Source organism: Diospyros lotus, chromosome 8 (genome assembly GCF_014633365.1).
Source record: "Diospyros lotus cultivar Yz01 chromosome 8, ASM1463336v1, whole genome shotgun sequence".
NCBI lineage: Eukaryota > Viridiplantae > Streptophyta > Magnoliopsida > Ericales > Ebenaceae > Diospyros > Diospyros lotus.
The window spans coordinates 33,810,961-33,826,664 of NC_068345.1; the positions used below are offsets into that span (position 1 = coordinate 33,810,961).

The 15,704-nt window shown below is 32.2% G+C and overlaps 1 protein-coding gene and 1 long non-coding RNA gene across 2 annotated transcripts; both read left to right on the forward strand.

Moving 5' to 3' along the window:
* The first annotated feature begins 1,208 nt into the window (after window positions 1-1,208).
* On the forward strand, window positions 1,209-5,285 carry LOC127808952 (3-hydroxy-3-methylglutaryl coenzyme A reductase 1). Its single transcript, XM_052347703.1, has 4 exons — window positions 1,209-2,419; window positions 2,900-3,081; window positions 3,596-3,942; window positions 4,573-5,285. Exons 1-4 carry the CDS (start codon window positions 1,446-1,448, stop codon window positions 4,813-4,815), a joined length of 1,746 nt encoding a protein of 581 aa, XP_052203663.1. The 5' UTR covers window positions 1,209-1,445; the 3' UTR covers window positions 4,816-5,285.
* A 661-nt stretch (window positions 5,286-5,946) lies between these two features.
* LOC127807165 (uncharacterized) lies at window positions 5,947-8,373 on the forward strand. The gene is made up of 3 exons (XR_008024608.1): window positions 5,947-6,074; window positions 7,836-7,903; window positions 7,987-8,373. It is a non-coding gene; the product is annotated as an uncharacterized LOC127807165 (long non-coding RNA).
* Window positions 8,374-15,704: the final 7,331 nt, after the last annotated feature.

The window sequence follows — 15,704 nt, forward strand, 5'->3', positions numbered from 1 at the left end:
ATTTTAAATTTAACCTTCTTTCTTTAGTTCACAGAATTTAGAATATAAATTACACATTAAATGTAATTTATGGCAACCAACCCACTTTTGCAATTTATTGGTACATTATTCTCCTTCCAAAATAACGTCACTAAAATGAAAAATCTTATATCTTTCCTTAACCAAACAAATCTTACATAAACTCATGGGTGATTTCTAAACAGTAAATCATAATTAAGAATAATATTGGGTATTTTTTAAAACTCTTATCTATAATTTTACTCATCAAACACAAGTAAGCGATAAATATTTAAATTATAAATATAAATTTATTATAATAAATATCTCGAATATAAAAATATCTATCAGACATACACTACTCTACAAGTATAAAGATGAAAGTTAAATAAAATATAAAAGAAAATAAATCTCTTATCCATACACTCTTATATGATCTATTTTAACAAAAAAATAAATCCACTTTATAATATTACTATCAACCTAAGTTGTATCAGGAATTCTTAATTTTGAACCTACCTCTCACGTTATTTTTAAAAACAAAAAATCAAAACTTCATAAATAACATTCTTATTGCATTATGCAAAACTTTCATTTAAATTAAAAAAATTACCAAAAAATTAAAAAATAGTTGATAAATTTTTATTTAATTTTTTTTTAATTTTGTTACACGTGTATACGAGACACTTTTTAGTAATATTTGTATGAAAAAAGTTAAGATAGATAAAATAATTTTTTTTATAAAATTGATAATTTTATAGCATTATGTATTGAGGTCCTATTACGATTTTTATTTTTTTTTAATAAAAATGTTACATCTTAAGGAATTATCGTATTTAAATGAGTTTAGACTTAACTTAAATTACAAATTACATGAGATAAACTTAGATGAGGCATTGGCCATTTATAAAATATATTATTTATTCTATTAACACTCAACGGACATCTATAAAGTTAAAAAAAGATGCATTATTATATTTTAATAAGAACATCATTAACTTTTTAAACCTAATTAGCAATAAGAGATTACACAATAATACAATTAATAAATAAACAATTCTCAAATAAATTAAAACAAAATCCCCTTGATTTAGTGATTCAACTCTCAAATGAACTTGCGTCACTACCCGGTGGAAAGGAAAAATTCATAAAAAAAAACCTGAAATCCATTTATTAACGACGAAGGGAGATGAGTTGGGGTTGTTGGGTTGTGGGTATTCAGTCCAAACAAAGCCTTAGTAGGAGGCAGTGCTCCTGAGGCTGAGGCCGAGGCTGAGGCAGCAGCGGTGCACGAACGCTGGACGAGTATAAATAAACAGAGAAATATAAATGGCACTCCCAGTCAGAGACACACAGAGGCCCCGAAACCTTCGCACCTCCGCCCCCTGTGAGAGAAGCAAATTGGAAAACCATCCGGCGTCCGTACTTATCTCCGCCTGAATATCCGGATGGACGTCCACCACCACCAGAGGCCTGCTAAACCTCCCGCCGCCGCCAACCACCGCAGCCACCCCCACCCCCACCAGAAGAAATCTTCCCCTTCCGTTCACCAAGCCCCCAAGGCCTCCGATGCCCTCCCTCTTCCTCTCTACCTAACCAACGGCATTTTCCTTACGCTCTTCTTCGCCGTCGCCTACTACCTCCTCCACCGCTGGCGAGACAAGATCCGTAACTCCACTCCGCTCCACGTCGTCACTCTCTCCGAACTCGCTGCCATCTTCTCTCTCATCGCATCCTTCATCTACCTCCTTGGCTTCTTCGGCATTGACTTCGTCCAATCCTTCATTGCTCGCGCCTCTCACGATGCCTGGGACGTCGACGACGACGTCGTCCGTCCCGAGTCCCCAGCCTTCATCCTCGAAGAAGATCGCCGCCTAGTCGATTGCGCCATTCCTCCTCCAGCGCCGAAACTGATGGATCCGTCGCCCGCGATTTCTTCCGAGGAGGACGAGGAAATCGTGAAATCAGTTGTTTCCGGCGCGATTCCGTCCTACTCGCTCGAGTCGAAACTCGGCGACTGTTACCGCGCGGCCTTAATTCGACGCGAGGCGGTGCAGAGGCTTACAGGGAGATCTCTTGCTGGCTTGCCTTTGGATGGGCTCGATTACGAGTCAATTTTGGGGCAATGTTGCGAAATGCCAATTGGATACGTGCAAATTCCGGTGGGGATTGCGGGCCCGTTGTTGCTCAACGGGTGCGAGTACTCGGTGCCCATGGCGACCACAGAGGGATGTTTGGTCGCCAGTGCGAACCGAGGTTGTAAGGCCATATATGCATCGGGTGGCGCTACTAGCATTCTATTGAGAGATGGGATGACAAGGGCCCCGGTTGTTAGGTTTCCCACGGCGAAGAGAGCTTCGGAGTTGAAGTTCTTCTTGGAAGATCCACTCAATTTTAATACGTTATCCGTCGTTTTTAACAGGTAAGCCTTCTTTTGAATTCCGCAATATATAAAACTGTCCATTTTTGTGTCATCCTCTGTCATATATTTGTAGTCACTTTCACGGAGGGACCTTGTTTATGCTCATCCGAGTGGAACATATTAATGTTAATGTCATTAGGTGTTTGCTTGATTTTGAATAAGATCGCCGTTTTTACTTGTTGGGGTGTATATTTGGCCGTGGATGTTTCTGAAAATGCCAGGAAGGCCTGAAAGTGATTTAAGATAAATGCAATGATGATAATGGTAATACCATGACTATTTTGATGATTTTGATGTGGCACTGGGGCACTATTTTTTTGTTGCTTGATTTTTCTACCCTTAGGTTTTGCTTGTTTTTATTTGGGAATTTGTCATTTTCTATGTGATGGGTTCTTTTGTGTGACTTTATGGTCTTTATTTTTAGATGTGGTGTTTCTTTTATGGGCTTCCATTTAATGGTAATGTGTTCAATGCTTGCAGGTCGAGCAGATTTGCCAGACTCCAAAGTATTCAATGCTCTATTGCTGGGAAAAATCTGTACACGAGATTTAGCTGCAGCACAGGTGATGCAATGGGGATGAACATGGTGTCCAAAGGTGTTCAAAACGTTTTAGATTTCCTACAGAACGATTTTCCTGACATGGATGTAATTGGCATATCTGGTAATTTCCTCTCTCTCTCTCTCTCTCCAGATTAATAATTTAATAACAGATTTGGAAAAATTACTGTGGTGTACAATAGTATGGTCAATTTTTTATTGCAGTTTAGTTGTTGTCTGCTTTACTGTTATCTGATTGGGATGTATGTTTCTTATTGTTTGAGTCCCATCATTGCAACAAGTTCTAAATGTCAATGCAATATTTTTCTATTGTCAATTCAATCTCAATTATATTATTTTGACGATTCAGCTTGTTAATTTAGTACATAAGCTTTTTCAGATACTTGTCTTTGAAGCATGATCAGGCCTGAAGCAATTGCAACTTTCCTTTCACTATGGACTGGATATAGCTGATTATTTGTCAACTATAGCACGTTGCAATCTTGTCTATTTATGTAAAAGCATGTTTATTTTGCTATTTTTGCATTACTATTTCTCTAGATGAGCTTTTTGGTGACATTCATTTGAAACTTAGCATGGATTTTGTAATGATTTTTAGCTTGTTTCTGAAATGCCAGGCAACTTCTGTTCTGACAAGAAGCCTGCTGCAGTCAATTGGATTGAAGGACGTGGAAAGTCTGTTGTTTGTGAAGCAATCATAACTGAAGAGGTGGTTAGGAAGGTGCTGAAAACCACTGTCTCTGCACTGGTAGAGCTTAACATGCTTAAGAATCTTGCTGGGTCCGCAGTTGCTGGTGCTCTTGGTGGTTTCAATGCCCATGCTGCCAATATAGTCTCTGCAATTTTCATAGCCACTGGGCAGGATCCAGCACAAAACATTGAGAGTTCCCACTGCATAACTATGATGGAGGCCATTAACAATGGGAATGATCTTCATATTTCGGTGACCATGCCTTCCATTGAGGTGATTTGACATTGCATACGACATTTCCTCTTCCTACTGATTTTGATTTTATTTTACTACATGTTTGGTTATTTTGGGTTAAAAAAAAAACAAATCGAATAGTGTAATTAATGCTGGTCTTTAGGTTTCTCTATTTTGCTAAAAGCCTAATCATATGTTGGTTTAGCCAGGAATTTTTTAGGCCAGGTACCTTTCCTTTGGAGCCTGATCAGTGTTCTGCAGAGAGAGAATTCATGAAAAATTTATAAGAAAATGCTACAATTTTTGAAACTTAGTTTTAACAATACTATAGCTTTCAAACTAGTTATAAAAATGCTACAAAATCTTCAAAGTTAGCATCCACAATGGGTCAATGTCAGAACTCGCTCCTCTCACAGGTGAGTAGCTCACTACCCATTTTAGCCAAGGAACTTGCTCCTCTTAGGAGCAACTTTCATCCGGCTAGCTAGCATTGACCCACTAGGGATGGTAACTTGAAATAATTTTTTATAGAATTTTCATAAATAGTTTGAAAGTTGTAGTATTTTTTTAAATTAAGTTTTTAAATTGTAGTATTTATGCTGACTTTCATGTTTCTTTCATTTATGGATTACCTAGTGGCTTTATCTTTTACTTTTTTAATTGCCATAGGTCGGTACTGTTGGGGGTGGGACTCAACTGGTATCTCAGTCAGCTTGCCTGAACCTTCTTGGCATAAAAGGTGCCAGCAAAGAGTCACCAGGATCGAACTCAAGGCTTCTGGCCACCATAGTAGCTGGTTCAGTTTTGGCAGGGGAGCTCTCCTTAATGTCTGCCATTGCAGGGGGGCAGCTCGTCAAGAGCCACATGAAATACAACAGATCGAGCAAAGATGTTACTAAAATTGCCTCTTAAGTTGGTGGACAAAGTTGTAGCTCAGTGCAAACCTTGAAATAAACTTGTGGAGAGGGCTGTCGAAGAAGGCAAAATTGGAGGAGGTGATGGTGGTCATGGTGGGGCGGGTACCTTGAAGCTAACAATGTGCCCATGTGAGACCAGTTCTTGTCATAGCTGTAAAGTTGCCAGGCATGTGATTCGTGAAGAATGAGGCTAATTTGCCCAGTTGTACTGTTTAGTTCTGTAACCATTGATTGCATCCCCTATCGACCTGTGCTGGAGCCCCCCAACCCAACCCCATTCATGTCTTTTATCTTGTCCAAGTGTGAATTGGGAAATGTTGTCGTTCATCGTATTTGTTTTTGGTTGTTTGTGTCACTTAGTTTTCCGAACCCACTTTGTTCCACATTGGTTCACCACTTGTTTTATCTCTTGTTCTTTGGACACAGGACCATAATTTGAAAATATCTAGATTGTTGTATTTAAAAGGCTCTTTTGATACTTATTTGAAATAACTCCATGTAAATAAAAAAAATATTTAAATAAATATGTAAGTAAGAATGTATTCGTTATTCCATTAATATATGATATTACTCGACTAATTAAATGAAAAAGTAGGGAAAATTAGCTAAGAACTTAAATTGCTCGATTATGATTGGTAAATGGTTGACATGCTAAGGAATTGAGAGACAGTTAAAATGTTTAAAATGTACTTGACTAATGTATTATGGCAGTGGACTCTTAGTTTGTGCTCTTAAAGTTTTATTATAATTAATCAATTTTTTATCAAAATATAGAGAACTTTTTATTTTGTACTCAATTAATATGAATTATTATTCAGTTCTTAAGTTTAAAGGAATACTCAACTAATTCAACATATTAGTTGACTTTCGGTATAACAATAGAAAACAGCTCAAAATATAAGACTGCATTCTCTTTCTTGTTTTCAATTTATTTTTTAGTTTTGAATTTTCTAAAATAATGAAAATACGTTTATTTTGTTATTTTCAAAAACATATTTTTGAAAAAAAATAATAATTATAAAGGTCAAAATAATAAAATTTAGTTATTTTCAACCAAAACAAACTCCAAAAGACAAAAAACGCATTCATTTTCACATCATCTCTTCCCCTCTTCAAGGCCATCACCGTCGCCACCACTTTCTTTTCTTCCTCTCTTCAAGGCCATCACCGCTTCCTTCTCTTCCTTTCTTCAAGGCCAGATCCATCGCCTCTGACCATATTTTCATAATGAAAGTGGCCCTGATCTACAAGGAGGTAAGTCTTTCAGTCTCATTAGCAAATATTTTCAGTACAAATCCATGATATATATGTATGTATGTGTGTTTTGTATCTGGTCAGAGGTTTAAGCTTAGATCTTTAGATATTTGGCCGTTGGATCTTACTAGTTTTTGGGTATGTTGGTCAATAGAGATAAGGGTGTCGGGTGGTTGTCTTTGATCGCCAAAAACCACTGGCCACGGTGGTCGGTGACGACTGGCAGCACATTTTAATATTCTGGCCAAAAAATTAAAAATTAAATCTGTGGAGATTCAACTACTGAATTTTGTTGGTTTTGGGATATGTTAACCCCTTTGGCTTGGCGTTTCTAATGATAGGCTCTAGTCGTGGGAATTTCTGGCTAGAGATGATTGCGGGCGATTTTTGATGAAGAAGAACCCGTCACCCTCATTGTATAATATATTATATAATAATATATAACATTAATTAAATTTAGTTTCAGATCTGAGTAAAAAAAATTATATCTAATATCAAATTCAATTAAATAGATTGGATCAAAATTGAGTTTGAGTTTAGATCTGATATGTTTACGGGCTTGCATTGAACCAAGCAACAAGGAAAGTTTTTGTTGGTGTTTGTTCTAAGAATCTATTTGATATTGATTATGTTGTGATTATTGTGTTTTTAGATAAAATAATTGTATTTTGAAATACAATAATATACACAACAAGCTCTTAGTAGCAATTCAAATATGATGTGTATAATAACTAAAAAATAAAATAAAATAAAGGATGATAATGAAGATAAATAAAGATAGGCAAAGGAACACGATAGTCTCCTGGGCAAAAGAGAATATCTTGGATATCCCCTTGTGTCAGTCCTCCAATAAGCCTCCCAAGAGATTCTCTCAGGAGACTAGTCCTAAGGCATACCACCAAGAAATGTGCAATTTACCTCCAATGTTCACTCCAAAAATCTTTAATATGTTGTGATATAGAGGTTTGTCATTCTTGCTGTGATTTGGTGTTCTGAACATATTCTTGTTGTGATTTTTGCAGTTTAGGGTTATTGTGATTAGTTTGCTGTTTAGGTTCCTGTGAACAAAAATTTTTTAGTTGCTCTGATATGTTGATTTTGTTGTGAGTTGTTTCCATGGACAGAATTTAATGAAAATTCCTGTTGGGTATGGTTTTAATTATCCAAAACCATACCCATCCAAGATGTTTCAGCATTTTTCTTATTGACTATTGGAATTGAGAAAGCCCATTTACTATTTCAGCACTGTAGCGAGTCTTAAATAGGAGTTTGACTGTCTATGTAGTAGTAACAAGAAGAATAAATGAATAAAAAATAGCACTAATTAAACACATACTCACATAACAGATAAATGGTGGTAACGGGTATAGGTAAGGTCGAGGATATTATTCTTGTTTGAGTAAATTAACAAAAAAGAAAAAAAAAAAAAAGAACATGGATGTGATGAATAAAGAATTTTTGGATTTGCACTTAGTTAAGTGGTTGATATTTATTGTGTGTCTTGGATAGAGAACATAGGTGGTCATAGAGGTAAGACTAAGGAACCAATGAGAATGAACATGCTTTTATCGGGATATTTTATGACAATGTGAAAGCAGAGAAATTGCAATGCTCTACATTCAAGAAAAACAATTGGGGGCATGATCAATCAAGACATGAGTGGTCTCACAAAAATGGATTATGGGATAGATAAATTGAAGGGTAAGTGGAACCGTTTACGTAAAGTGCATCGCTTGTTCGCTGAACTAGTAAGGCATACAGGTGTTACATGGGATCCAAATACCAACAAAGTTGATGCTGCAGAGGAAATTTGGCAACACTTTTTTATGGTATTTTCACCATTATTTATTTATGACATTATATTCTTTTGTTATATATAGTATATTAATGTGGCTTTTTTTCATGAATGTAGATAAACAAGATTGAGTACAAAATATTCAAGAAGGAATGATGTAAGCATTATGCAGTTCTTAAAGAGATATTTGGCAGAGTACAGCTACTGGAGGTTTAGGCAATACTTCCACTCAGCTTCCTTCAACATTAGAGGAAGAAAGACAGATAAAAGATGATTTTCTAAACAAAGTACATGTACGTGTGCAACAAAATGATGATGAATATGATGAAGTTACAAGTACTCATCATGACAAATGAAGACCTAAAGAATCCAAGACTAGTAAAGGTGAAAAACTCGAGGCTTGTATAGCTCAATGATCATTTATAGTTAATATGAGAAATGAAAAAAATGAACTTAGGATGTTTTACTTGAAAGAAAAGCTTGCACGCAGGCAAGGAAAATCATTTATTCAATCTAGCAACTGTGAAGCCACTAATCTGGATCCATATTCAACTAAGGTTTACCTAGATATCTTAAACAGCATGGAAAGGGTGTCTAATGAAGATTATATGATAGCAATAAGGCTTTTAAGGATCTAGATTTTAGGATGTCATTTGTGGAGATGCTAGAAATTAGAAGAAGACCTATCTTGAAACTTTTTTTATTTGCTTGATAGTTTGGTCTGTTGCGTGTTTTTTACTAGCTTGGACTACTGTGTTCTTTTAGTACTTTGATGTTATACTTCTAAACAGATGCTTGCTTGTTTTATTTTAATCTATGTGTTGGGAGTTTTCATAAATAATGTTGTTTGAGCAGTATATTTAATGATGATTGATGTACATAATGATGTTAATTAAGAATATATTTGTGCAGAGGGATGCCTATTGAATCAAGTTGGGTTCAAAATTTGACTGATGAAGATTTGAGTTATGATTTTCTATTTATAGAAGATGATTTGGATGAGTCTATTGGTGATACATTGATGCTTAGTTATTTTGTTGCCAACAAACAAATAGTTATCAACAGGACACCTTGTACAACATCATTGCTCACTGGAAAAATGTACACGCTTGAAATTTTGAATGGGCATCTTGATTTGTGTCATCGTAATTTTCAAATACAGAAACACATTTTCATAAATTTTTGTGATACTTTGAAACATAAAGGGTTGTTGACAAATGGGAAAAAAGTTAGCATCAAAGAGGGTGTTGCTATGTTTCTGATGATTATAGGGCATACTACACGATATAGTCTTATTGGTGATAGATTTCAGCATTTCAATAATAGAATCCACAAATGGTTTAAGTGCATTTTACGGGTTGTTTGTTCATTGGCCACAGAGATAATCTCTCATACAAATCAAAATAGACCTCATGAGCGTCTTTTGCGCATATATCCTTTATTTAAGGATTGTACACGTGCAATAGATGGAACGCATGTTGCTAATATTTTGCTTTTGGTTTTGATGATGCAAAAATAAGATTAAAATTTTGAATGTCTTTCAAACAAAAATCTATTTCAATCACGCCAAATTAAATGAATTCACACTCTTTTCCTCAAGTCGTTCATGTTTCTAAATTATTTGTTTTGATAAAAACACATTGTTTCTCAAGTCTAAAGATATTGGTCAAAGTATGTCAAAGTGTTTTTTAAAACATATGTTATTCATGTGTAGGAGATTGGAAAACTAAAGTATTAAAATTCAAATAAATCTTCAAATATTGAGAATTAGAGCTAAAGTATTCTAAGGCAAAAATAGTAGGATTTGTTGACTAATTGGCTTAGATCTATCGACTAATGGGCAATCTTGGCTTCTGTCTGTCGACTAATATCTTGTAATATGTCGACCGACACCATGCTCATTGCCATGCATCTGTTGACCAAGTAAGCTATTTTTGTCTCTGCCTGTCAACCAATCTCTCTTGATTTATTGATCAACAAAATGCATGTTGATCCTAAATTTCAAATGATTGTCTAATCTGTCGACTAATCATCTAGAGTCTGTCGACTAACAGAATACATGTCAATTCATTTTTATTTTATATCTATGTTGCATCTGTCGACTATCATCTTTTTCTGTCGATCGATTTTTGAATTTATGCACTAATATGTTGATTGATGCTTTGCATCTGTTAACTGTCTTTTTGGTAAAAACTTATAACAACTAGTTTTGAACGCATTAAATACTTCCCAACTACCTCAAATGGTCAAATTTTTGGAAGTTTACACCCACAACTATAAATACATGGCTGGTGGATCATTTAAAGTTCTTAGAAGAGTTTACCTACCAAGCTCACAAGTGTCAAAAAATATTTATTGTGCTTAAATCTTTATTCTCTTGTAAAGGCTTGTATTGTATTGTTATATCTCTTTAAGTCTTGTTTCTTTTATTGAGAGAATCTGTAACTAAGAGGTGAAACTTTTAAAATCTTTCTTTTTATATTTATTGCATTTCGTAGCAAGAGCTAGAAGGCCTACTTTGTGTGTATGAGGATTGTATACCTAGTCTTTAGACTAGAGGACCTAATTGGTTCAAGTATGGGGTATTTTTAGTGAATTGATTTCAAAATCATTCGTGAGAAACTATGGTAATGGACTAGGCTAGATAAGAATATAACACAAAATGTGATGTTGGCATGTGATTTTGATATAAAATTTATATTTGTGTATGCTAGATAAGAAGGTACTACTAATGATTCACAAGTATTCATTGACGTAGTTACAAGACCCTCGAACAACTTTTCAATGTCACGGAGAGATATATATTCTAATACTTCAAATGATGTATCAAATATTTTTATAGTATTACAATCTTAAGTCATAGCTTTTTGTAAATCAATTTTATCTTGTTGATTCTGTCTATCCAAACATGTCTGGATTTCTTATCCCTTATTGAGATCAAGTATATCATCTACGTGATTATGTAAGACGAGGAAGACCGCATGAAAAGGAAGAAATGTTCAACTCACTATAAAAAAAATTGATTTTTTGCTGCGATTTTAAAAATCGCCTCAAAACATGGTATTTTGCAGCAATTTTTTTAATATTTTGCAGCGATTTTTTAAAACCGCTACAAAATTTATTAAAACATTTAATTTTGTAGCGATTTTCAGAAAACAGCCGCTAAATTCAAAAAATAATTAAAAATTAAATTAAATTTCACGACAATTTCTGAGAAATTATCGTTAAATTCAAAAATAATTAAATAATTAAAACTAAAATAACATTTGCGACGATTTCTCAAAATCGTCGCAAAATTCATTAAAAATTGAATTTAATGAATTTGAGAAATCGTTGCTACATTCAAAAATAAGAAAAATTCATTAAAAATTTGAATTTTACTTAAGAAAATAATAAAAAATTAAATTAATAAAAAGAAATATAAAATCTTAAAAAGAAATTTAAAATTTAATTTAAATTAATCACAAAATTCATTAAAAATTTTAATTTAAAAAATAAAAAGAAATTTAACAAAATTTTAATATATAAAATTTTAATAATTTTAAAAAATATATAAAATCTTCTTTTTATTTTTAATCAATTAATTTATTCCTTTATTATTTTAAAAAATAATAAATTAATTAATATTTTTTAATTTATATTAAAAATATAAAATATAATTCTGAAAAATAATGATTGGATTAGTATATAATTTATATGCACAAATATATAATAAGAAGGCTTCGCAGATCAGATGGTTTTGCACGTGCAAGTCTCGAGTTCGAAACTGGGGAAAGGGAAGGCTAAAAATTTAATTTTCAACATCGCCACGTGGCGCGCAGACATGCGGCCACATGGTGCGCAGGGGCAAGGCTCGCTCGCGGGTAGCCCGACATGTAGCCTGGCTGCCCACACTTGCGAGAAATTAAAATTTTTATTTTTATTTTGCGGCGGTTTAAAAATTGCTGCAAAAAATATATTTTGTAGCTGTTACTCTAACGATTGCTAAAAATCGTTGGTAACTACTCTACAACGCCTAATTTAGCAGCGATTTTTAAAATCGTCGTTAAATACTTATTTTTTAGTAGTGACTATAGACATTTCTCTTGTCGGAACATAATTAAATGTTGCATTGGAGTATTAAAGACAAAACTTCTTATTTTGAAATTAATAACCAATTATCCACTTAGTAGGCAAAGATAAATTCCTACTGCATGTTGCATAATACATAACTTTATTCATCAAATGACTTTTTAGATAGGTTATTCACTAAATATTTATCAGATAATATGATATTTGATAATATGTCGTAATCAAGTCAAGATTAGGAAGCCATACATTTTGATACTAGTCAAACAACTCAAATGGGACAAATCAGAGATCAAATTACTACATAAATGTGAAATGAGTATCAAAGGACTCGTACAAGAGTCTGAAACTTTATTTTATTGTTTTAATTTTCAAATTATGTTTATTTCTGGTATTTGTATTAAAACATGTAATCGGATCCCACTTATTATTGAATTGTTTGATGCAATCTTATCATTTACAATCAAATGATGTAATATCAGTTCACGTCTTTAATTTTTATTTTTATGCTTCTTATTTTTTTGTCAAGTCAATTTATTTATTTATTCAAAATTAAATGATTTTAATTTTTTGGATAATTAAATTCATTGAATAAAATGTCATTAAAAAATTATTTTTAAAATTCCAAACGCATTTTTTAGTTTTTTGTTTTGAAAAATAGTTTTTCAAAATGATAAATAGAACACATTTTCAATTTTTTGAAAATAGACTATCAAAACTAAAAATTGAAAATGAATTCAAAATTAAAAATTGAAAGGTAAAGAGAATGCAACCTAAATGATTAATAAAGAGACAGAATCAAGTAACGTGTTTGAACTCAAAAATGTCCTAAACCATTGGTATATCTGTACTTGATTACTATATTTTGTACTCGACTAAAAGTAGACATTACTCAACTATTATTAATAGATACTTGAGTAATTATGTGCTAATATTGAATATTTTATTTAGATATATTATACTCGACTCATTGATTAAAATAACTGAGTAATTAATGATATTACTCGACTAACTTATTTTTATATTAAATTATTGTATGCTAAAAATAAAAAATCCCTAAAGCCTTGAAAGAAAATAGTAGAGTAACTCGACATATTACTCAACTATTTACTTAAGTTACTCGACTACAAGTACTTTATACTTGAATAGTCTATCTACGTAAATTTAAATTTTTTTTATATTACTGATCTTATTGAATAACCTAACAAATTTATTTAAAACTTTAAACGTTGCTCACCTTTAAACATGTTGATATGAATATATATATATATATATTTGTTGATTTAGATTTTCTGTCATTTTATTGTTTGAAGATATATTTGTTAAATTTAAAATTTGAAAAAGGCAATAGTTGATGTGATTTGAGATAGAGACAACCAGTAGAAGTTTATATATATATATATATATATATATCGATAAGATTGATTAAAGTAAAAGTAGAGACTGAGCAATATAGATAAAAACATCCTAACACACAAGCTAAAAGGTGCCATCTTCTCCTATGTTGAAAGTTACTTCAAGTGATAAATCCTATTCCTTCAATTTCTAATATAACTTTTTGATTGTTTTCTTTGTTCTTTATCTTATATCATTCTTGGGAGAAAACTTTTGTATCTTCAAATATCTTTGTATGTTTTATACTCAGAGTCGGTCTTGAGTTTTTTGATGCCCACGGTAAATTTTTTAAAGTGCGCCTTTTATATAAATTAAATAAAAAAATAAAAATTATCAACTAATTAATTTTATTAAAATTATAAGAATTTACAAAAAAAAAGAGAGAATAATTTGGAGTCTTATTAAAACCTTGTTTGGGAAAAATTCAATAGGACAAAACCCCAAACGAAGGAAAAAGAGTACCTTGCATTGTAAATATTGCATTAAAAAACGAAAACTACATATTTGAGTCTACATGTTTCCTCTCGAATCTCCGTAAGTATTTTTTGATTTGATCAATCTTTCTTTCATCTAGGATTGTCAAAAAATATCTGAAAACCGATGAACCAGACCAAATTGGACCGAACCGTGCCTTTTGGATTGGTTCTATGGTTCAATGGTTAGATTCTGGTTCTAAAAAATTAAGAACCGATATATTTGATTTGGTTACTGATTTTTTTTTTTCAAACCATGGTTCGAACCGAACCGGAATCGATATTATACTTATACATATGCATAAATAGTATCACTTCTTAGGAAACTAGCGAGATTCATGAATTCTTTTGTTTTTAGGCTTTTATGCGCTATTGCTATACTAAATGGTCGATGTAATCTCATTTGATGAGATAGTCTATGAATTATTTTGTTCTACTTTTACTTTAAGACTTTAAGCATTAATGAAGTTATGGGTTTATTTTAATTAACAAATTTGCTTGTAATTTCATATTTTGTGAAAATATTTAGAAGTTAAATGTTAATTGGATAGAACTAAAATCAAACCAAAACCGGTTTGGTGTAACGGATTGGTCATGGTTTGGTTTTATATATGTAATGGTTCGAGTACGGTTCTTATTTTTTTAGAACCGTTAAAAATGGTTCGGTTACTGGATTCTTATAGAACTGGACCAATCCGAACTATTGACACCCCTACTTTCATCCTCCACAATTATTCGAAACAAAAACAATCATCACATGTACCAACAAAATAAATATAGCAATGAAATATTCTTTTGACAAGGTACAAGCGACAACTTCTTTTATTAATTTTTTTTTTAATTTTTTATACACATATATACATAAGTTTAAAAAAAAAAATTTGGGCCCCCCTTAGCTGTGGGCCCTGGGCTATAGCCCTGGTCCAAGGCTGGCTCTATTTATTTTTCATCACTTGTAAAGTGAGATTTGAGGGTTAGTGCTTGAAAGCAAACGAAAAAATAGTTAGAGAGTTAGGCTTGCTGCTCCTTGAAAAGCTCTTTTAAGTTATAAAAAATAGTGTTTGTCTATGTTAGTATTGTGTGCTTTGATACTAAATTTGGATGACATCTAACGGGCTTGTTTTAATGCATTAATTGTATTTTTGTATAAATCTATAAAATGCAAGGTTATCTCCATTCCTATTTTTTTCAATCAATTATATGAATGACTCTCTAGATCTTTTGTATGAGAATCTTATCCTCAAGATGTTGAGATTGTGTAACAGGATTCTCCGTTAATAAAATATCTTAAAATATTCCTAGTTTTTAGATTATTTGGATAGGGACTATGGACTAGCACAGTGGTTACTGTCTCGTTTAGTATGGGGATACCAATGGAATGATGGTGTGTCACGTGTCATATAACATAAGATGTCGCTAGTAAACCCGTATGTTAAGCCAACTTCCTCATATTAATTAAGTTTTGATGATTAATAAAAATTTTTTTATGATATAAATATTTTTTCTTATTCATGCAAAAAATAAATTTATTTTGAATTAAAAGATAATTATTTTTAGACATGTTTTATTGTCTTAATAATTTATGTCTCAAAAGTTTATATTTGAATTTTTAAATTTTGAATTAAAAGAGAATTATTTTTAGACATGTTTTCTTGTTTTAATCATTTATATCTCAAAAGGTTATATTTAAATTTTCAAATTTTGAATTAAAGGAGAATTATTTTTAGACATATTTTCTCTTACTCATACAAAAAGTAAATTTATTTGAATTAAAGGAGATTGCTTTTAGACATGTTTTATTATTTTTAATCATTTATGTCTCAAAAGCTTATATTTGAATTTTCAAATCTTGATTTCTCATGCAAAAAATAAATTTATTTTGAATTAAATGTGAGACAT

What these genes read in the sequence shown, in the direction of transcription:
- LOC127808952 (XM_052347703.1), top strand. Translation starts at nt 1,446, where the DNA reads ATGGACGTCCACCACCACCAGAGGCCTGCTAAACCTCCCGCCGCCGCC. An exon ending in TTATCCGTCGTTTTTAACAG is followed by an intron (nt 2,420 to 2,899) that starts GTAAGCCTTCTT and finishes CAATGCTTGCAG; the next exon opens with GTCGAGCAGATTTGCCAGAC. An exon ending in TGACCATGCCTTCCATTGAG is followed by an intron (nt 3,943 to 4,572) that starts GTGATTTGACAT and finishes TAATTGCCATAG; the next exon opens with GTCGGTACTGTTGGGGGTGG.